The sequence below is a fragment of the Mus caroli genome, chromosome 1 (genome assembly GCF_900094665.2).
Source record: "Mus caroli chromosome 1, CAROLI_EIJ_v1.1, whole genome shotgun sequence".
Classification (NCBI taxonomy): domain Eukaryota; kingdom Metazoa; phylum Chordata; class Mammalia; order Rodentia; family Muridae; genus Mus; species Mus caroli.
In genome coordinates this window covers 160,949,558-160,973,215 of record NC_034570.1, presented here as the reverse complement: position 1 = coordinate 160,973,215, position 23,658 = coordinate 160,949,558, and the positions used below count along the sequence as shown (strand labels likewise).

At 44.9% G+C, this 23,658-nt stretch overlaps 1 protein-coding gene across 4 annotated transcripts in view; it reads left to right on the top strand.

Moving 5' to 3' along the window:
* The window catches only part of Atf6 (activating transcription factor 6), a 169,892-nt gene extending 156,244 nt beyond the window's left edge, over positions 1-13,648 (top strand). For all 4 annotated transcript variants that reach the window (XM_029474736.1, XM_021159362.2, XM_029474735.1 and 1 more), the window contains one exon: positions 8,209-13,648. In XM_029474736.1, coding sequence (XP_029330596.1) covers positions 8,209-8,417 — 209 coding nt within the window. In that variant the 3' untranslated portion in view covers positions 8,418-13,648. The remainder of the gene's footprint in view (positions 1-8,208) is intronic.
* Positions 13,649-23,658: the final 10,010 nt, after the last annotated feature.

Below are 23,658 nucleotides of genomic sequence, written 5' to 3'. Positions count from 1 at the left end.
AATGGCCTTAAAGCAAAGGTTAGTGCACAGCAGCAGGCAGCTGGTCCTCATCGCTGCTGCGGCTGAGAAGAAGAAGGTCAGCTTCACTTGCCGTCAAAGACACGGAGGGCAGTTGTAAGGGAGCCTTATCATCTGTGGAAACGGTTGGTGCACTGGGGAAGATGACAGGTCAGACCACAGGCATACTTTCCCTTGGATTTAAAATAGAAGAAATGGACCATATACTACAAAATTAACAGGTTACTTGATTTATCTCAGGTTTTCTTTTTCTTAACCCCATTAAGAATCTGATATGCTTTGTTTTCCAAGACAAATAAAAACGTTTCGTGTGGTTTCAGAGAACCTATAGAAGTATGTGTTAGACCCCTTTGAAAACACCCCAGACTAGATGTCTCCAGCTTTCCCACCTTCTTCTGTGACAAGCTCTCTGGCTCACTTTCCCCAAACAAATCAGTGGACTCTGAAGAGCAGATGTCAAACTCTGGGTTTTCTTCCAAAGTGCTTGACTTGTATAGTGTAAAAGTTCAAAGAAAGGATAATGGACAGGGAAAAAATTACTTTTAATCTGAGCTCTTGGTCACTAAAAAGTATTTAAATTTAAAAATTACTATTTGGCTCTGCATGATCTTAATAGATAGAAAAGCAGTGTGAAACCAGGCTCTCCCCAAAACCCAGCTCCAGATTCAAAGATGAAACTGCAGATCAGATGCCACGTTGACTACACAGTCTTCCAAGTTCTCTGAGCTTCTGGTGTAGTGCTGTGATTATTCAGCTGGGCTTGAGAAATATTATGTGTTTATAATTCTCTCATCATTTCATTTACTACAAGTTGGAAAATGACCACCCACGTTACAAATAAGGGAGTAATTTGGCTCTGTCCTAAAATAAAAAGCTTCCATCCTCTTAGGCAGCATGGAGGGAGTATAGCATGTATCTGGGTATCTTGCATTCATGATGATGGAGACTGCAGGCATGACTCAGTGGCTGAGAGCACTTGCTGCATTTCCAGAAGACTTCCCAGCACCCACGTCAGGTGCTCAGTCTCCTAGCCCTGGTTCCAGGGAATCCAATTCTCTTCTGGTACCTGCATCCCTGCATATATGTGTGTCACATCATGTGACAATAAAAGTGATGCTAAGAAATCTTTAAGTCCATGACAGTTACCCTGTGTATATATTTAGCTGGAGTCCGTGTTCCTTCTTGCAGATACTACTATCTGTAAGAGCTAAGCACACAGAATCGCACTTGTCTCATAGGCATGGAACCAGGAACTCTGGAGATGTCAATTGCCCTATATAGTAGTGATCTAGTGAAAAAAGTTCATAAGTATCAGATGTTATGATGTCTTCCCTGTCTTCCCTGTTAAGTTCACAGTTGGGAGACTCTAATGGAATTAGAAGCTGCACTGGTGGGGCTGGCAAAATTGCTCAGTGGTTAGAGCACTGGCACTGGCACTGGCTGCTCTTCCAGAGGTCCTGAGTTGAATTCCCAGCACCCACATGGTGGTTCACATTGTTTGTAACTGTTAATCCCATGGGATTTTCTGGCATGCAGATGAACATGCAGATAAAACATCCATATATATCAAATACATAAATACATTTTTAGATTATACAGGTAACAAGGGCTAACCTTCCTGATCATTTACATTGCTGGTCCCTTTCACAGTTCCTTCTATCATTGAAAAGCAAGAAAAGGGTTAAACATTCTTCCCTGTGCTCTGCTCTGCATTGCTCTAAACCCTCTGATCCCACTGCTTTGAAAATGCAGCTCACTGTGTGAAAAGCATGCAAGACATGGTGTCTGCACACCGGTATGATGTGGCGTTAGCTTTGAAAGTAATTCCAGCCCTTATTTAAAAACCAAAAATAGCACTTTCAGTATTTTACAAAAGAGTGTATACAGTACTGGGTTTTATTATAGCATTTCATGCATTCTTTGTTTCTGTCATTCCTAGTCCCTTACCACAGGTCTCCTATCCCCACTACCTGTCCTCTTGTTCTTCCTCTTCCTCTTGCCAGGGGCCCTATAACTCTCAAGTCATGTGCATCCTGCTGCTCTTTCCTGCTCCCCTTACACCCTTCTCTACTTCCATGGCTCTTCTTCTACTTTCATGACATGTACACCCCATACACTCACACACCACACATATATACATACATTTAATTAAAATCTTAGATTTATATATGAAAGAAAACATGCAGCAGTTGTCTTTTTGAGTGTGGCTTATTTTAATTCATATAACAATTTGTAGTTGCATCCGTTTTCCTGAAAATGCCACGATTTCACACGCGCACACACACACACACACACGCACACACACACACACACACACCCGCCCACACACCCACACACCCACACACACAAAGACACCCCCCCCCCCGTGGCTGAGTAAAATTCCACTATATACATGCACTGTGATTTACCTGGTGGTTGGCATCGTAGTGACTGTGGATAACTCAACAGTGAGCTATCTGTGTGGTAGGACTCAGAAACCTTTTGGAAGCCTATTCCAGTTTGTCAGTCCTTAGAACTGATTTGCTGCTGATGGACTACTTCCAGCAAGTTCTTGCCTGTGCCTTTGTCCCGAAGTGCTTTTCCTCTGGCAGTTTCAGCTTCTCATTTATTTGTTTTATTTTGTGAGACAGGGCTTCTCTGTGTAAGAGCCCTGGCTGTCCTACAACTCACTTTGTAGACCAGACTGACCTCGAACTCACAGGGATTCTCCTGCCTCTGCTTCCTGAGTGCTGGGATTAAAGGCATGTGCCACCACATCTGGCTTGTCCTATTTTATATTAGTCTTTGATATATTTTAAGTTGATTTGTTGTTGTTTGTTGTTTAAGGTAAGAGATAGAGATCAAATTTCATCCTCCTACATGCAGAAAACAAAGGTTTTGAATAGTTTGTCTTGTTTCCAATGCATATTTTTTAATACTCTTGCCAAAAACAGGGTCTCTGTAGCTCTGTGGGCTGATTCTGGGTCCTTTATTCTGCGCTATTGCTCTATATATCTGTTTCTGTCCCAGGACATGCTGTGGCCACTGTGCCTCTGTGGTAGAATGGGAAGTCAAGTACTGTGACAGCTGACATTATTTTCTCTGCTTTGGAGTGGTTTAACTATACGGGCTCTTTTGTGGGTTTCCTATGAATTTTAGGTTATTTTTTCTACTTACGTAAAAAAATGTCGTTTGAATTTTGGAATCATACTGAATCTATAGACCACATTTGGTGATTTGGCTATTTCCATAATTTTCTGTTAATTCATGAACATGAAAAGCCTTCCTACTTTCTAGTGTCTTTAGTTTCTTTCTTTCTTTTTTTAATTAGATATTTTCTTCATTTACAATTCAAATGCTATCCCTTCCCCCGCCCTGTTCCCCAACCTACCCACTCCCACTTCCTGGCCCTGACATTCCCCTGTACTGGGGCATATAATCTTTGCAAGACCAAGGGCCTCTCCTCCCAATGATGGCCGACTAGGCCATCTTCTGCTACATATGCAGCTAAAAACACGAGCTCAGGGGGTACTGGTTAGTTCATATTGCTGTTCCTCCTATAGGGTTACAGACCCCTTCAGCTCCTTGGGTGCTTTCTCTAGCTCCTCCATTGGGGGCCTTGTGTTCCATCCAATAGATGACTCTGAGCCTCCACTTCTGTATTTGCCAGGCACTGACATAGCCTCGCAAGAGTCAACTATATCAGGGTCCTATCAGCAAAATCTTGCTGGCATGTGCAATAGTGTCTGCGTTTGGTAGTTGATTATGGTATGGATCCCCGAATGAGACAGTCTCTGCATGTTCGTTCTTTCCGTCTCATCTCCAAACGTTGTCTCTGTAACTCCTTCCATGGGTATTTTGTTCCCCATTCTAAGGAGGAATGAAGTATCCACACTTTGGTCTTCCTTCTTCTTAAGTTTCATGTGTTTTGCAAATTGTATCTTGGGTATTCTAAGTTTCTGGGCTAATATCCACTTAACGGTGAGTGCATATCATGTGAGTTCTTTTGTAACTGGGTTACCTCACTCAGGATGATACCCTCCAGATCCATCCATTTGCCTAAGAATTTCATAAATTCACTGTTTTTAATAGCTGAGTAATACTCCATTGTGTAAATGTGCCACATTTTCTATATCCATTCCTCTGTTGAGGGACATCTGGGTTCTTTCCAGCTTCTGGCTATTATAAATAAGGCTGCTATGAACATAGTGGAGCATGTGTCCTTCTTACCGGTTGGGACATCTTCTGGATATATGCCCAGGTGAGGTATTGCTGGATCTTCTGGTAGTACTATGTTCAATTTTCTGAGGAACCGCCAGACTGATTTCCAGAGTGGTTGTACCAGCTTGCAATCCCACCAACAATGGAAGAGTGTTCCTCTTTCTCCACATCCTCGCCAGCATCTGCTGTCACCTGAATTTTTGATCTTAGCCATTCTGACTGGTGTGAGGTGGAATCTCAGGGTTGTTTTGATTTGCATTTCCCTGATGATTAAGGATGTTGAACATTTTTTCAGGTGCTTCTCAGCCATTCGGTATTCCTCAGTTGAGAATTCTTTGTTTAGCTCTGTACCCCATTTTTAATAGGGTTATTTGATTTTCTGGAGTCCATCTTCTTGAGTTCTTTTTATATATATTAGATATTAGTCCCATATCTGATTTAGGATTGGTAAAGATCCTTTCCCAATCTGTTGGTGGCCTTTTTGTCTAATTGACAGTGTCCTTTGCCTTACAGAAGCTTTGCAATTTTATGAGGTCTCATTTGTTGATTCTCAATCTTACAGCACAAGCCATTGATGTTCTGTTCAAGAATTTTTCCCCTGTGCCCATATCTTCTAGGCTTTTCCTCACTTTCTCCTCTATAAGTTTCAGTGTCTCTGGTTTTATGTGGAGTTCCTTGATCCACTTAGACTTGAGCTTAGTACAAGGAGATAAGAATGTATCAATTCTCATTCTTCTACATGATAACTGCCAGTTAAGCCAGCACCATTTGTTGAAAATGCTGTCTTTTTTCCATTGGATGGTTTTAGCTCCTTTGTCAAAGATCAAGTGACCATAGGTGTGTGGGTTCATTTCTGGGTCTTCAATTTCTATCCCATTGATCTACCTGTCTGAATTAACTCAAACAAATCAGTGGCCTTTCTCTACACAAAAGATAAAACAGGCTGAGAAAGAAATTAGGGAAACAACACCCTTCACAATAGTCACAAATAATATAAAATACCTTGGTGTGACTCTAACTAAGGAAGTGAAAGATCTGTATGATAAGAACTTAAAGTCTCTGAAGAAAGAAATAGAAGAAGATCTCAGAAGATGGAAAGATCTCCCATGCTCATGAATTGGCAGGATTAATATAGTAAAAATGGCTATCCTGCCAAAAGCAATCAAAATTCCAACTCAATTCTTCACAGAGTTAGAAAGGGGAATTTACAAATTCATCTGGAATAACAAAAAACCTAGGATAGCAAAAACTATTCTCAACAATAAAAGAACCTCTGGGGGAATCACCATGCCTGACCTCAAGCTGTACTCCAGAGCAATTGTAATAAAAGATTGCATGGTACTGGTACAGCGGCAGACAGGTAGATCAGTGGAATAGTTTCTTTCTTTAGTGCCTTAAAATTTTCATTGTAAAGTCACTTTATCTCCTTGGTTAGACACATTCCTAGGGATTTTCTTGTTACTGGGGCTGTTTTGAATGGAATAATTGATTCTAATTTCTTTCCTGGCAAATTAATTGTTGGTATGTAGGAAAACTACTGATTTTTAACATATTGGTTTTGTGTTCTGGCACTTTGCTGAAAACAGATTTAAGAGTGTTTACATCGGGAGGCAGAGGCAGGCAGATTTCTGAGTTCAAGGCCAGCCTGGTCTACAGAGTGAGTTCCAGGACAGCCAGGGCTATAAAGAGAAACCCTGTCTCAAAACAAACAAACAAACAAACAAAAAAAGAGTGTTTCCCGGCTTCGGTATACCTTAAGAAGTGAAACCATGGTTTCCTTTAAGTGCAGAATGATGTCACCTGAAAATGGGGTCAGTTTACTTCATACTTTGCTGTTTATATCCCGTTTATTTCGTCTCTTACTGCTCTAGCTGACTTTGAGAATTCTTTTGAATGAGAGGAGGAAGAAGGCACCCTTGTATCCTTCCAGATTTTAGAGGAAACGTTCCCTGCTCCTTTAATGTTGACTGTAGGTTTGCTATATGTTGCCTTTATATGTTTGGTCTGCTCCTACCTTTTCTTTAAGCTATTCTGAAGGCATGTAGAACTTTTCCAGAAACCTTTTTAAGGTTTAATTAAGAGGTGATTAATCCATTTCTGTCTTTTAAGTCTGTTCATGTGCTGTGGCTCATTTATTGATTTGCATATGCTGAACCAGCCTTGTATGAAATCACCTTTGTTCTAATGTGTGATTGCCAACGTGGTCCCTTTGTTCATGTGTCCTGGGCTTTTCTTCTGAGTAGGTTTTGTTTGGAGTCTGCTCTACCAGCTCTGCCAGCCTGTTGATATTTGCTGGGAGGGCTGATTCTACCTTTGACTCTTAGTTTGTGGATAACTAAGTAAGTTATTTCTTGGAGACGGGAAATAAATAAGTTTGTTTTTTAATGCAGTCAACTTGTATTATTTTCAATGGTCAGTTGAAGTTATTGCTTTTAAGGTTATAATTGAGAGATGCTTGCTATTTCCAGTGGTTGTTAGCAGTTGTTCTGGCTGTTTGAATTATTGGTAATTTTTTTCCTGCTGTTAATATTAGGGGTTTGCTAGTTTCCTGTGTCATACATAATGAATTGCTTCTCAGCTCTGCTTTGGTTCATGAATAAGACTGTCTTTCTCCTTCCGCCTTGTGTAGTATTTAAGTGAGTTGTGCAATGCCAGCTTCTTTATCAGGAATTGCTTTAGTTTGTGCTCATCTTGAGGTGTCAGGAAATAGCTTATTTCGTACAGTGTTCTTGCTTGGTATTATTTATGGTTAGGGCTTGAAGTATCTCATTCCATGCTTTCTTAGCATCTAAGGTGCTAACAAATCTAAAGTTATTCTGATATATCTTCATTGTATATGCATCAACTTTTCCCATTATGCCTTCTAATATTGTTTCTTAGCTTTATACTTCTGGCATTTGGAGCAGTTAGTGTTAATTGTTAACTGGACAGCATCTAGAACAATCTGAGAGATGAGCCTTTGGGCAAGTATATGGGAGGTTTCATGACTGCTTTACTAGAGGTAGGACGGCACACTAGGGATGGAGTTGTTCCCTGGCTGGACTCCTCAGCTATGCAAATGGAGAGCAGGGGCTGAGCAGCAGCAGCGTCCACCTCTGTCTGGTTCCTGCTGTGGATGTGAGGCCACCAGCTTCATCAAGCTTCTGCCATCTTGACTTCTTCTCCTTGGTGGAGAGGCCAGAATAAACACATCCTTTCTTCAGGTTCCTTGGTCAGGGTCTTTTATCCCAGCAACAGGGGAAAAAAAAAGACAGCATTGTAGTTTAACTATGATACGCCATTGAAAGGTTCTCTGGTCATATCCCTTTGGGGCTTGAAATGGCTCACATATTTGAATGTCCATTTCCTTCTCTGGCTATAATTTTACTGAGTAAATATAGTCTCTGCCCTTAGGCTCTAAGTCACCTCCTCCTGCCCATGTTTTGGTTTTCAGAAGACATATCAGCATTCCTGGATGCTGGTCGTGTTCACTGTATACGTCCCTCTTGTCCCCAGAAGGTTTAGTGACAATAGAAGTAGGGTACCTGTTAGGAAACTTGAGGATGTGAGTATCTAAGTAGTGAAATGAGGAGGGGATGGGAAAGAGAAGAGGAGGGAAGTAAGAGTAAGAAAGAAACGATAGGGTTTGAGGGTGAGACGTAGAGGAAATCCTGTGGCGTGAGTAGACAGTGGCCTCAGATGAACAATTAATGCACAAAAGTGCAAGGGAGTTCAGTCGGGAATGTGATGAGCAGAAGACATAGGGCCTTAGTGTTTCTTCTTTGCTGGGATGATGGGACAGGTTTCTTCCTCCTCCTCCTCGGTTGTCTTGTGTATCAGTCTCCACAGGATGAGGCAGCTCTTACTGAACCAGTGGAGAACTAAGTTGAGGGAAGGGTAGGGCATGTTGGCACGCAGGTGTAGAAGCTGATAAAGCTCTGTAGCCTTGAAAGTGTATTGACTGCTCCCACCCTGAACTCTCTGTTGAACCCTGTGTCTGCTCCTCTGCAGATAATGTGATCAATGGGCAGGACTATGAAGTAATGATGCAGATTGACTGTCAGGTGATGGACACCAGGATCCTCCACATCAAAAGCTCCTCGGTTCCCCCTTATCTCCGGGATCATCAGCGGAACCAAACCAGCACCTTCTTTGGTTCCCCTCCAACAGCCACAGAGACGACCCATGTGGTCAGCACCATCCCTGAGTCGTTGCAGTAATGCCCTGAGCTGCGCTGGACAGCAGAGACTGAAGAGCTGGTGAAGATGCTGCTCTCTGCCTCCTCGGCAAGCAGAGACCTGCCTTTTACGCAACTCCAGGGGAAGAGGAAGAGAGAACAGGAAGTGCTCTGCTTGTCACCGTCTACCCAGTAGGGTGGAACATGCTAGAGAGCAGTTCTCTGGTGGTAGTGCAGCCCTGTGGGCAGTGTCACCTGGTGTTGGTTCTGCTGTGTCATCTTCCGTGCTTTTCCCAATGTGTCTGGTTCTCAGTTATCTTCCTTCAGGTCAGACCCACTTTCTCTTCTGTCCACTGCACTTCCTTCAGGTCAGACCCACTTCCTCGTCTGTCCACTGCACTTCCTGGCACAGTAAAGAGATTTGTATTTAAAGCTTTAGAACACATGCTCATGTGGTTTCCACCAATTGGCTTTCTCTCTCCTTTGGTTCAAATCCATTCTGAATGTTATACTTGAGAAAACACATTTCAAAAAACCGAGCAGCCAAAAACATCCCACAAAGAGTCAAAACAGTTTAGAGTTCGGGTAAAGGGATTATCTCCAGTTGGTAAGAGTTTATTTTTACTTGTGATTTGTGGTTCAGCCCTGGACAAATAACTGTTGTGGGCTCACAGTGAGCCACACACTGGAGACAAGGGAAGGGAAGGCCAGTGGCGGAATGTAAGGGGAAGTGACTCCATTTTCATTTGTGTTTAAACACAGAGTTCCTGTGACCTCTGTAAGCTCAGAGCCACAGCCACCCCTCACTGTTGGAACTTGGCTAATCAGCAGAGATCTTCAAAGACCTCCGCTCACATGCTTGCCTCTCATTGTGGACCCTCAGCCCAGAGCATACTCCTGTGAAACCAGACTCAGCAAAGGGACTTGGAGGTCACTACGCTTAAGCAAGACTAGAGAGTTTCCCTTAAGGACCAACAGTACACAGAGCAAGCATGGCTTCCCAGAGAAGCTGCGGCATAGTATGGTGAAATTCTTAGTTTTTCCAGTGGAAAGATGATAAAGGAATTAAGCTCTCTTTGTTGTTGCTATGGCTGTGAACATGGCTTTAATCCTAGCACCATTTGAAAGGAAAGGTAGGCTTTGTTTGATATCAGCCTGGCCTACATTTCAAATTCCAGGACAGGACAGCTAAAGCTATATAAAGAACCCACCTCAAAAAATAGATGAATGAATGAATGAATAAATAAATAAATACAAACAAAAAGCAAAAGTTATGTTCACATATATTTTATTGTATTTTGCCTGCTTCCTTCACCATAGCAAGCAGCCACATTTCTATTGCACTGTACATTGTACATTACAAGTTCACAGAAATGGATGCCAGGACTCATGTCGGTCATGTGCTGCCTCCCTTCCCAGGATTTCAGCAGGTTCTCATAGACTCTTCCCAGCTGGCTTGCCACCATTGTCAGGTGATCCCATTCCAGTAAGCACAATGGCGGCTAAGTCCTCTTCTCTCTACAAGGAGTGACACACAGTCAGGTCATCTTCTGCCCATGGCCCCATTATGCCTGGCACTGTTCACCAACAACTGTTCCTTGGACAGCACTGCTGCCTTCTAAGCTAAGGTTAGATGCTTTCAGGGCAGGGCCATTCTTGCTGAATTCGGTGCCGCAGTCCATCCTAATTGGCTCTTGGGTGATTTTCAGACAAGACCTGTTAGTCCCCGGAGCTGGTCCTCTAATGGGTGCCAAGGAGAAGATACCAAATACATGGAGTACCTTTAGGAGTAGCCATTTGGGGGGAGGTGGGCTACCCTGTGGCCATGTACTTCCTGCCTGTGAAGCAGCTCAACACGAGGATGTGACTGTGGCTGTGGGCAGAGGCAGCACACGCATTCCTGATGCTGATCTGCTGAGACACGTATAGAATCTGCAGTGACCCCAGTGTACCAGTGCCTCAGATTAAAGACCTCACTAGTGTCACGTTTGCTAAGGCTGATGCCTCTCCTACAGGTAACAGTGGGGATGACAGTTGGAAGGCACAGCCAAAGAGCAGATAGAAGTTAAGGTGGCCACAGCATAGGTCAGAGAGCCAAGGAGCTGGGGAGGACTGCTCAAAACTAGTCTGGAAGCTTGCCTTCTCTGCTCCCACTGACCATCAGGTCCTGTCATTACCACTCTCAGGTCCGTCTTATGAGATGAGGAATGGGGTCCTCCTCAGGGGAGAGTTTCAGAAGTGAGGGAAAGGCAATTACAGATAGAAAGAAGTATCCTGCCATTTAAATTGCTGAAAGAGATAGAATCCCTGGGTTCGGTAGTTTGTATCTTAATGTTGGTGCGCTAGCACAGGCCCATTGGAGAGGAAAAGCTGTTGTTCTGGGAGCAAAGTAAGCAGCCATTCAGGTCTCATTTTTATTTTGGTATGATTGCCCTTGGGTGTTTATAGTCCAGAACTGTAGGAGCTATGTATGTACATAATATATATATTTTAATTTATTAAGTTTTAAAATGTGATTTTTCAAGATTATGAAAAAAATTAAATAAATTTGAGCTAGAGAAATGGCTCAGTGGTTAACTTCACTTACTGCTCTTCCAGAGGACCCAGGTTCAGTTCCCAGCTTACAACCATCTCTAACTCCATTGGGGACAGGCTGGGGGATGGGATCCTCTACCTTTTTCAGGCCTCTGCAGACACCAGACACACATAATGGTGCACAAACATGTGTTCAGGCAAAACACTAATATACATAAAAAATAAAAATAAATAAATCTGGTTTTTCGATCAGATAAATTCCCAGAGGAAGTCACTCCACCTGTTACTAGATGATTTTGTGCCCTGGGCTGATGGTACTGTGATGTTGGAAAGTGTTGCTAGAGGCTGGCGGTGTGGTCTTTTGTGTGTTTGCAAGTCCCCCACTTTTAAATTCAGTGGGAGTAACTGCATGTTCCCTCCTGTTAACAGAGCAGCTTCTCTCTGCAGTTAGCTCATAAAACAGCTTCCTTAGAATAGAATGGAAACCCACGTTCAAGTTAGGAGGTGATGAGAATGGATGCTTGAGAGATGAATGTCTGCAACACAAAGCTGGTCCCCTTTGCCTTTCTCATTAGCAAGAAGTAGACCCTGGGCTGGCCAGATGGCTCAACCGTTGAGAGCTCTTGCTGAGTCTCCAGGAGACCCAAGTTCCATTCCTAGCACCCATGACACAGCCCATAACCCCTAACTCCAGTTCCAGGAGATCTAATGCCCTCTTCTAGCCTCCCTTGGCATCTGCACACACATGGCACTCACTAACACAGATACACATAAATAATAATAATATTAGTCATGAAGCAGACAAGGAAGTACTCAAAAGTTACATAATGTGCATCATTCCTGAATTTTCCCAGTAACTGTCACTTAAAAACCGAGGGAACTGACTTTTCTCTCGTATGTTTAAAGTGACTGTCGTGGTTCAATCTTGTTGGCCCAAATCTCCATCCTAGGCAAATATTCCCTAGTCGTTACAGCTGCCCAATGCTGTTGGTCATGGCTGCCATAACTAGAACATTTAACCCAAGACAACTCCCACAGTTCTACTGTGAGACTGTAAGACTGGGAATTGATCTAATTAAAAAGCCAGTCTTGCTGTTTTACTATGAAACTTGACAGAAATGTACCACAGCAACAAAGCTAGGAATCACGGATGACCTCCTCCCACATCAACAACTTCCAGTCCGACTTCTGCTTTAATAGCAGGTTAGAAGCTCTTGCATGTCCTTAAGCTAGAGAGCCAGTGTTCCTGTGCAGTGGCTCCCCATTCTGGTCTCATGGAGGTGCCCCCATCACCACGACACCCCTCCCCCCATGGTGGCCTTCTTTCCACCTCAGCCTGGGAGCATTGACCACATCCTTCAGCAGGTACATACACCTCAACTTCCACGTGTGACCTGTAGCTCCGTCATAAGAGTCAACTTCCCAAGCTCTCCGCATAGTCCCACCGGCAAACTCATAGTCCTTACCCACCTGTTCTTTGATCAGTTGTGGGGCATTTTAATTTACATAAGTAATGATTTTTTTTTTTTTTTGCTGCTAATATGAACACCAGTTATATTTTTAACCAAAAGAAAAAAAGTAAGGCCTAGAAGGAAGATAATGAATTGAGGACATTGATATTCCCACCCTGATAGCACTTGGAAAGAGACATTTCCTCCTGTAGTGGTCCCCACTACAGGAATTGTGGGTGATTTTTAAGTAACTACTGGACTGCCTAGGAAGATATTCCCAGAGTCCGAAAGGAACTATGCACATAGAGAAAATACAGTTTTCTCCTGCCTAAGGAAACTATTAGTATTCTATTAGCTTATATTTTAATAACTAAGCTTAAAACATAGTTTATTTTGGATATTACTAGAACTTGCAGCAATTCTAATATCTGTCAGGTACTCATAGTATCTATGGGGAAAAAAAAAGATAAGACTGTGTGATTAGGAAACTGTGAGTCATGGCATGGCCAGCCAGTGTCACAAAACAACCCTGTGCTTGGCTAGCTTTAAGCATTACAGACTTAGTGCATGAAAAGACTTAATTATATTGGGTTCAAGAACTAAAGAGTCAATAAGTCACCTGTGGAGGTCAACAAATACCACACTGGTGGCTGTTTGTCCTCCGTCAAGCTGGTGACTATAGTGAAATGAAGCAGGAGGTGTGGCATCTTCCCCAGGATGCTAGTTCCGGACTGAACCAGCACGTGTGTGTCAATTGAACTATCCTAGTTCATTATCGCCTCTACTTTCTGGGCAGTTGCCAGGATGCAGGAGATGAAGAAAGCTACAAAGCACTGCTCTCTTTGAGATTCTAGGTTTTCTTTTCTTCTCATCATGGTAATGAGGGGCAGTGAAGCCAGTGGCTTAAATGAGCATAGACCCATGGTCATTTAAGTGTGGGTGGGAGGTGGATGGGGTATGTAGCTTAGATGGAAGACTGCTTGCTTAGAGTGCCTGAAGCCATGGCTTCCTTCACCACATAAACTAGGACGGTGGAGTGTGCTTAGAATCCTAGCATTTGGGAGGTGGAAGTGGGAAGATTGGGAGTTAAGGGTCAACCTGGGATACGTGGGACCCTGTCTTACCATGTGTGGAAAGAAATGCAGGAAAAATGTATTGTTCTCTCCCTGAATAATTATGTCCGTTTACAATAAATAATGGCAGCAGACTATTTCATATTTTCAAACAAGTCTTTATAATGCAATACCTGTTCTTTCTCTGAAACCCAAATAAAGACTTTTAAAACTGTTGTCTGTCTGTACAAAGACAAAAACAGATGAATCTTCAATGGTAAGTGGTTAGTAATGGGAACGGAAGCCTAAATAGGACCTGTGGCTTGTGGGTGTTTAGATAAAACACCGAGCTTGTTTCTCTGTCTTCCCACGATGGACCGTAGAAATTTGCTTTATGGAGTCCAGACATTTGGACTACAGTCACATCAAGGAATAAAATCCTCTAAAACCCATACTTTAACCTTCTGCATCATCAAGAAACTGGGTTACTCAGTTACAGATCCAGGCTTTACCGAAAGCCCTTTCCCAGCATGGAGTGGCAGTGCTACCACGAATGAAGCTAGTCACTGCAGCAATTTAACACAGGCGTGTACGGGGCCTCAGACTACTTCAAGTTCATCATCCTATTCCAGTCATCTGCAGCGTGTTTTCTACGAGAGTTACATGGTTAGCAAGCAGCGGAGCCAGTGTTCGGACCTAGGCCATTTAGCTCCAATGCAGATTATTAACTACTACATTCTTTCACCTTCTGAGGCAGAGTGGTGGCATAGATTCTTGCCCTGAAAGAACACATGTAAAGACATTCTGGAGCCAGATACACAGATAAAATTAGGATAACATCAGGGATTCTCCAAAAGGCTAGATTAGTCAGTGTTGCGTTTCTGTCATAAAATACCTGAGATAACAAAACAGGAAAGATGTATTTTGGGCTCGCAATTCAGTGCATAGTTGGCCCTTTTGCTGTTGAATCTGTGTTAGAAGCCCATGACAGAAGAAGCTGCATATCTTATGGCAGCCAGGAAACCATGAGACACTGAGCAGGGGACTGGGATGCAATATCCCCTTCAATGACATGTCCCCAGTGACCTAACTTCCTCCCACTAGGATCCACTTCCTAATGATTCTATCAACTCCCGGTAGCACAACAGGCTGGTAACTATACCTTCAACACATGGCCTTTGAAGGATGTTCAAGAATCAAAGGCAAAGTAGCATCCGTTTCACAATATTCTTTAGTAGACTTTAGGAAGGTAGACCTCACCCAGAATGATGTCTCAGATCCCTTCTGCAGGGAAAGAACAGCAGAGAAGACTCAAGACCAGGGGACATGGCTGGAGATGGGTCCTCCAGAAAGGAGTCTCACAGGAAGGAGCTCTGGTGGCAGAGGAGCCATAGGCCTTTGATAAGCTGTGATGAGGAACTCGCTCCTCTTCCTTTGCCAAACTCTTCTGTCAAAGCAGGTGTGCAGCTTTCTACCTCTTGTTCTGGGGAGGAAGGGAATAAGGGTGCCACAGCGAACGAAGAAAGCATGCCAACAGTTCAGCAAGGCAGAGCCATATGCTGACGATTCAGTAGGAACAGGAAAAGAAAACAGTTCCCCCCACTCAACCCACTATGACCATCAAGTTCCTATAGGACAGACCCCTGGGACCTCCTGCTCTATGTGGATGTAGGTCAAGCCAGCTTTTAAATCCCAAAGGACAACCACAAATGACACTTGGTTGTGCAATACACGATGTCTTAAGTAGAAGCCTCTTCTGGTGCAACTCAGCAATGCCTCCAACTGCTGATTCAGATCCCAGGAAACCTGTAGCATATTTCTGTGCATCACACTCATGTGATATAATCTATACAAGCCCTGGGAGAGAATCCTTCCTTGGTTCAGTTCATGGTAATAGCTGGTGCTTATCAAAGGTGTAGCTTTCTGCCAGACATTGTACTAAGGCTTTGCAAGCACGAATCATTTAAGCTTCAAAGAAGTGTTAGAAAGGCTGGAGAGAGGGTTCAGCGGTTAAGAGATCTTCATCTTCCAGAAGATATGGTTTTATACACACACACATACACTAAAACAAAAGGTTTTAAAAAGATATCAGTCTAGTCATAGTTATCATTATCCACACACATCACAGATGAAGAAACAAAAGGGATTAACTTACCTAGGATCTTATGACTAGTACACAGTGAAGCCTGTCGTTGACATTAACTCTGATGATTGGAAAGCCACAGCCCTCTTTCTTCATTGGCTTTCACCCTTTGAGGCCATCCATAAAAGATGACAACAGGTGACAAAGCAGAGAGAAAGAAACCGAACCATGCAACATGTGCAGCTGGGGTGTTCAGGAAAGGGGAACTTCACCAAAGGCAAGTGCTGAGGAGGTTGCCGTGAGTCACTCACTCCCTCAGAAGCCCCTCAGTGCTGACCGAATGGGGAACAGCTGTTACACTCCCTCCCCGGGACAGCAGCCTTTGAGGTCTCTATCTGTCTGAGTTACACGGTGGGACATAACATGCAACCCTAGTCCCAGGATGCATGCACTGCCCGCTCTTCAGTATGTGCTTCTACACAGCTTTTCCCTGCCTTAAGAATTTTCCTCACAAAATAAATTCCTGGTGAGAGTCTTAGACTCTGAGATTGGTAAGAGATTACCAACCACACAATATATTGGTCCAGCAATGCAGGATGTATCTTACAATAAATGCAACGCACTACATTAATAAATGGACCATTTTATGACATGAATTGCTTTGCAAGACTTCTTGAAATCTATGTGCCTTTAAATGGAGAAACTTTTGAGATGAATTTTTTAAAGTGGCATCTGCAGTTGTTTACAGCTCATAATTTTTTAAACCGTGACTCAGTTCCCAGGAAGAACTCAGAGTCTCTTTCATTTCTTAGGTGTCCCGCCTGACTTCTCACGTCTCTGGGGTCATGGCCATTGTCTGGGCACCAGTGGGATTTGTGGACTCTTCCCTCATAGACAGTGGGCTAGAAGAACTGGCCCTGGAATGTAAACTCTTAACCACAGTCTAAGTGATGCAACAGGCTCAAGCATCTAGTGGTAGGTCGTGGGAAACTGCACAGAGGCTGGACAATACTTTTTCTCTTGGCGATGCTTGTACAGTATCTGCTCCTGGTTCCATGTAGTCACCCTCTGTCCCCACAGTAGAAAAGGCAGCCTCTAGAAGTTTCTGGTCAGCCTAAAAGCATAAAACCAAGACACAAGTTGATGCCAGGAGAGAGACGGAGTGTGGAAAGCACACTGGCCAGGGCCTTACCATAGCCACAGAGTTCAGCCCTCATCTGACTGCTGGTCCCAGGATATAAATGGTGTGTCTACCACATTGCCTCTGGTTTCAAATTGCTGGAATTCCCCACTGCTAAGCAACATTTTTCACATCAGACCAGCACATTGCCCCTTTTGAGTCTGGCAGTCTCTTAGAAGACAAAATCCAACAGCCCTGGTACAACCAGGAGGAGGTTGCCATGAGTCAGGCCAGGCCTTTTCCATCAAGCCACCAGCTTGGGAGGACTTGGAAATTCATCTTAATTTAAACAGCCTGGGCAGGAAGGAGGCTGAAGCATTGAGGCCTTTGTTGTAAATGGTTCTGTGGGTGACCATCCTGGTGAGCACCTCTAGAGGCACATTGCAACCGGCAGGCTAATTCCTCTCCCCGGAGTGATTGATTATCTGGTTCAGGTTAGCAGAACAGAAGCCACCCAGAACGAGACTTGAACTCACAGAAATCGGATATTTTTTCCCTTTTCACCACCTCTGAAGTAGATGTTTGTTAAATACTTGTCATTTCTGCGAGGCAGTGATGTTTAGACAGTCAGGAACCCCCTCAGGGTCTCAGTCATTGTGTGAGGCCCAGAAATGCTATGGGCAAAACATAGGATTTGGGGCATGTTAAACTAGAACAGTATTTTGAGTTTCTTTGTTGAGTCTTTACAAAGCCAGAAACATAGATTGTCTTTCCAGAATAGGTGAAAAACTGGCATTCATCACCTGTGTTTGCATGTCACCACATGTCACAGAGCATTCACCGTGCACACTGCTTTTGCCTTTGACTTAGTATCTTATCAAAGCAATAGAAAAGTAACCATGGCAAACCCTGGGGCTGGCTAGGCCCAGTAATCTGTTTAAACAGGCATAGAAGGATCCACACAGGTATCTGACAGCCTTGTATGAAGATGCCTGCCCAAGCCGCTGGAGCTAAGGACCTTGAGACTCTGCCACAGGTAAGTCTTCTGCAGCTTCCTTTTTCTTTTCTTTTTTTTAAAGACCACGGGGGTCATCACAAACATTCTCAGTCTCCCATCCTTGGTTGGATCACATGGCCTCCTGCTGTCCCAGCTGGCTGCAGCCTCAGCCAAAGAGACAGGAGTCAGGATTAGGACCTTTCCCAGATACATATGCTCAGCCAAACTAGCAAGCATCTAGGGCTTGGGGGTCTGACTCCAGGAAGGAAACACACTGACTGCTTGCTTTCCTCCAGACCCATGGCTTCTGAGATGTCCTGTTTGAAATTGCACCCTCTGCTGATGAAGCAGAAAGTCTCCTGGGCTGGTGATCAGCCCTTCCTAAGATACAGGCTGGGAGAGGTCGGGTGTACCTGGAAGGGATCCTGGACCCTCCTCTCTGTCTTCACAGTTCCCCCACTGGAGTATATCCAGTGGGTTGCAGGCTCTCACTCCCTTCAGCACAACCCTCTTTATACTGGTGGCTCCCAATCTCTGAGATCTATTGGAATCATTGGGAGTGTTTAAAACCTACTGCAGGCTGGTTCCCACCCCCAGACATTCTGACTTAATTGCCATAGGGTGTGATCTAAACATAGGAGTGTTACATTCCCTGAGATGATTCTACTGTGTAGACAAGTTCGGAACCAACGAGTCAGGTCCCTTGAGACCTACATCGGATGGTTATGAAGCAACACAATTCAAGACACTCAGGGTAGAACAGGGTTCTAGCGACACACAGAGAAAGTTGCATTTAAATAGAGTCAAGACCGAGCAAAGAAATGAAAGGAGAGAGTAACTGGGGTGGGTGGCTATTGGATTCTCTTGTGGAGATGACGTCAGACATTCCTCTGCGATGTTAGAACGGGAAACACATGAAAATAGCCATGACTGCAAATGGAACTTTCTGGGAAGCAATGGCATGTTCTTGGAAGGAGAGAGAATAGGACTGAGGGAAGAAGAGGGGAGAGCAGGGAGGCCTGGGGGAGGGGACAGAGAGAGAGAGAGAGAGAGAGAGAGAGAGAGAGAGAGAGAGAGAGAGATGAGATTTGTCTCCTAGGCCTCTGTCCTCAGAGAAACTGCTAGAAATGGTATAAACAGAGGGGGAGAGAGAAGGCTTGGGTTGGTGTGAGGAGTTGGTGAGAAAGGATAGTGGCTGACCCAAGAAGAAGCCTGAAGCAACACAAAGACCAAAAAGAAGGATCCACTCCTGAGAAGATGGAAGAATTCAAACGTGGTCGGTGACCAAACCCTCCCAGCCTAAAGCCCCTGGAGTTGGAGGGTTTCCTGGGAAGAGGCTTAGCACACAGCTTCTGGTCACATAGGTACTCAAGGGAAAGAATAAGACCCTGCAGTGCCCTCAGTCCCTTCCCTCCTCCTCGTGCCCCCAAGAGAGGACCCCGTACCCATAGGTGGGAAGGCCAAATCCCCCCTCTTGGAAGTCTCCTGGGGAGAGAGGGCCTGTGCTTCAGGAGTAGTCTAGGAACGGTGCCAAGGGGCAGACTGGCCAGCTTCAGTCTCAGCTCCCATGTTTGTTTATTGGGGTGCAGAAAAGCAGCTCAACCCTTGAGCCTGGCACCACTCTCATTCTTAGATCACACCCTAGTGACTTCGGGAGAGCCATCCAAATACTGAGTCAGAGAAAAAAAGAAAAAGAAAGAAGGAAGGAGAGAGAGAGAGAGAGAGAGAGAGAGAGAGAGAGAGAGAGAGAGAGAGAGAGAGAGAGAGAGAGAAAGAAAGAAAGAAAGAGAAAGAAACCGTAAAGATAAAAACCAAGGGAAAGCTCGCAAGCTCTTAAATTCTTGGAGGAAAGATTTTATAGTGACTATGTATAACATCAAGAGACTCCTCATAATGGGATGGTGACCTTATAGCCCGCCTGCTGTGACAAGCCCCTACAGAATGGAAATGTCAACCATGCCACATGGAAAAAGGCTCTAACTTCCAGCACGCCTCAGCACAGACTGGGAAGTCCCAGCTTCACTCCGGAGACTATCCGGGAAGATGCTGGCATATGACACGCATGCACCCCATCCCATTCTGCTCCCTACCAGTTGAAGTTGTTCTCAGGAGGTTCAGAAGAGATGCTCAGGGAAGCACATTGTCTTGTGAGGATCCCATCATCAAATGTGTCAGGGTACTGAAGTATTTACTCACCAGTGCCACTCCTTTTGGGCATGGTTGACCTTTAATGCTATTACTCTGGCCGCATCCTCCCTCTGGCCTGGCCTGCCAGCCATGTTTGAATGCTCTGAGGATTCATACTATGACTCTTTGAACCCAGTAGCCAGGAGCTGCCTTGGTGGCTCCAGTATTTCTAGTCAGCAGTTTCCTGCGGGAGAGAGGTCCAGTTGCTGGCAGCCCTCCCAGCTTTCTGTGCAGCCTCCAATTTATCATGACCACTGGCCTGGGAGTCACAGAGAAACAAAAGGTAGACTGGCTTCCTCAGAGTTCAAAAGGCAGCAAAGCCTGGGGGCCATATGCAGTCACTTGCTCTTTAAGAGACAGGAGAGAAATAAAGGCCCTGGCCCCTTGGAGTCATGGAGGGCAGGATGGTTTGTCCTGCAGGAATGCTATGACCAAAGGGCATCCCTGTGAAGGCCCTTTCTGTTCTGCAAATGCATCATGGGAGAAAGCGGCCCCTCCATAACAGAAGTGACCATTGTGAGGTGAAGGAGTTTGCATGGGTCTATGGAGGCAAACAGGAATTCCTCTGCCAGGGAGAAGACCTAGAAGGGCAGAGTAACCCAGAGGCCATTTGGAGCCTGGGGGGTATCAGGGGCTGTTGAGAGGGTGAGATGGCCTCCAGCCTGGAGATCTGAAATCAGTCCCTGAGATCCTTACGGTGGAAGGAGAGAAACAGCTCTCACAAAGTTGCCCTCTGACCCCCATGTCTATGCATTATAGCGCATGTGCCCACAAATAAATGAATAAGTGTAGTTCTTAAAATGCAAAGGTCCTGTCACGTGAGCAGAACCTGAGCCAGGACATGAGTCCACTGCTGTCCTTGGTGAGTTCTGACAGCAACAAGAAATGTTCTCCAAAGACAGCCAAACCAAGGAGGAGAGCATTACAGGAATGAGAGACCCTGACGAGGCCTGAGAAGGCATATGCTAAGACACATGTGAACAGGTTTGGGGGCCACAGGGGAAGATGAGGGTCTTGTGGGAGGGAGGTTTGAATGAGGCCTTGTGGAAAGGGGAGAATTCAGCCCACATTGACTGAAAAGGACAGTTGAGCAAACGAGCTCACACAGGGGCCAGGGCAGATTAGTGGCCAAAGGTCTGTTGTGCTCAGAGAAGAGTCCAACTGGCTAACAGATAAGGTCTTAAACAGACGGTGTCACCTCAGTGCTAAAACTGCTCTTGAGCAATCATGGAGGGTTTAGGTGGCTCCTTGCACTTAGCTTGGTTTCAACAATCATCTTCAAATGGTCCAGGAGGGAGTACATAGGAATCAGCTTGTGAAAAAGGAGTTCTTCAAAAGGCTGGAACCGTTGCCATGATAGCTACTCTTGGTTGTCTACTTGACTACATCTGAAATTAGTAAAACCAAATGGCTAGGCACACCTGTAAAGTGTTTTTAAAAAAAACTAATTAAATCATTTGAAGAAGAAAGAGCCACTTTTAAGACACATCTTTAATCCAGGTCTTTCAATGAGAGAAGATGCATCGTTTATCTGGGCCATACCTTCTGCTGGCAGCCTATATAAAGGGTATGGAAGAAGGAAGCTGCCTTTCTTTAGCCAGCTTGATCTCTGTTGTGGATGTCCCTGGTGCTGTTTGTATTTTGATGTTAATTTTGCTTTCCCAGGAGGGGTTGTCTAGAATAAGGAATGAGTCACATACTCAGGTGACTTCTTGTCAACCTTCCCCTAATAAACAAAGGAACCAATCACTGACCAGTGGGCAGACTTCTGGGTTAGACAGAAGAAGAGAGGAGGCAGGAGAGAGATTGGGGCTTTTGGATGGGGACAGTGAAAGAACAAGATGTAATTACTAGTGTCTCCCAGTTTAGATGTCGAATACACCAGGATTCACTACCATAGGATTTAGATTTAATATGACTTACAAGATTAGGATTCTAGTTGATGCACCCAGCGATTGAGTTATCATTGATTCTGAACTAAGTTTGTGTGGTGTTTTCCTTCACAGTGTGGCTCGACTGGGTTCCAGAGAGTATGGTAGTAAAGTGTGGGTTTGCCTGATGTGCACCACAAAAGGCCATGGACGTTTTGAAGCATGGGGCTGGTGTGGTAACAACCTGCTAGTGGAACTTGGTGAGCTGGGTGGAAAGATTTCAGAGCTCTGGGTCAGAGAGTCTCCACAAGATGAAAGCAGGCCAGCCATGCCTGCCAGCGCTTGGCCAGCAATAATGTGGATTCGTTTTTTAAATTTCCCCCAATAGCTCTCATTCTCAATAACAAGAGTCCATTCCTTCACTGGCAGTAGAGCCTACTTCTTCAGGAACCTGGTGTGTACTGAAGACCATCTGAGACATCTGACCTCATAGACTGAACCTTCTGTTGGTAACCAGCCATTGGTGGACTAGCTGGACCACAGCCTGTAAGCCATTCTAATCAATCCCCATTCTGTAAGTTATGTTTCTCTGGGGAACCCTGGCTAATGTAACTGCTTTTTACCAATGGTCCAAACACACCTCTTCTTCTCAGAATATTGAGCCTACGGCCCTGGGGTACAGGAATCTCTTTCCATCTGGACCCAAGAAAGCTTTGAGGGCTCTTCCAGTGACCTTTCAGCTAAAGGGACAAGCCAGTGCTGACAACTCAATAGAATTAGTATTTATTGAGCCCCTCTGTGATCCTAGAAGAATGCACAAAGGCTTTCTCCTAGCCGTGGCTAACGAGAAGAGGGATGGACATGGTCAGTCCATGTGCTCAGCGTAAACAGAGGCATTTGGCCAATCATGTAGTTTGAACTAGAAACAGGGGTGGAATTGTGGGCACTCAAGCTTAGAGAGCTGGAAGAGGTCCCTTGTTCTGTCACGTGGGACCACATGCAAGAGGAGAGAGCAAAGTGAAAGGGGAGCCTTGGAGGGTCCCCAGGGGTACAGAAGGTCAAACACAGATCTCGCATCTCCTGCCCTGGTAACTAAGAGCATAGCCACTCCTCCCTGGAAACTGGTGGACATCGTGTTGGATCCTCCTGGCTGCTGATCTCTGAGCCAGGCAGAGTGGGTGGGGGGCTGACCTCTGCAACCAGCACCAGTGTGAGGAGCGTACCACTCCCAGGTCTCTCCCAGCCACTGGCTCACAGGCAAAATGACAGCTTATCAGAGGTTGGAGGGTGGGGCTGGGGTTCTTTAGAGAGCAGCAGGCAGACCTCGAATCTTTCCCTCCCAACCTCAGCCTTGCCTCTCCAGTCAAGAGCCGGTTGCTATGGGACTCTGGGAAGTTCACCAGAGTTCTCTGGCCCGTTCTTGGCTCTTGGGGCAGTTGGCTGTGTTTTAACTCTCCCAGGCACTGCCAGATTTTCCTTGGTGCTTCCAGACCAGGCCATCTCCTCCAGAAAAAGAGCTCAGCTGAGGTCACTTGGAAAGTAACCCGAACTGGGGCCCTGCCCCACTTTGTCTCTGCCAACTAGCCTTTGTTCCTGTGCTCTTTCCCGCTCCCGCTCTTGTTGTCCTGGCCTATGTTACCATAGGTCACACTGTGGTCCCTAAACATGGGAGTATTATGCAGCAAAAGTTTGACACAACTTGTTTGCATCTAGTGACTCTGGGGAAGCACTAAAAATGGAGTGCACCCTAGGGATGCTGGGTCATGACATCTTTGTAACCATTGGTTTTCAGACTTCTGATGGGAAAACCCTCGGTACAGACAAGCTCATCCTACAGCATCACACATTCCTGAAGAGTCATAGAGAACCTGCTCATTTATGTTGTGACTTATTACACACACACATGCACACACATACACACACACACACATGCACACGCATACATACACAAACACACACACACACACACACACACACACACACACACA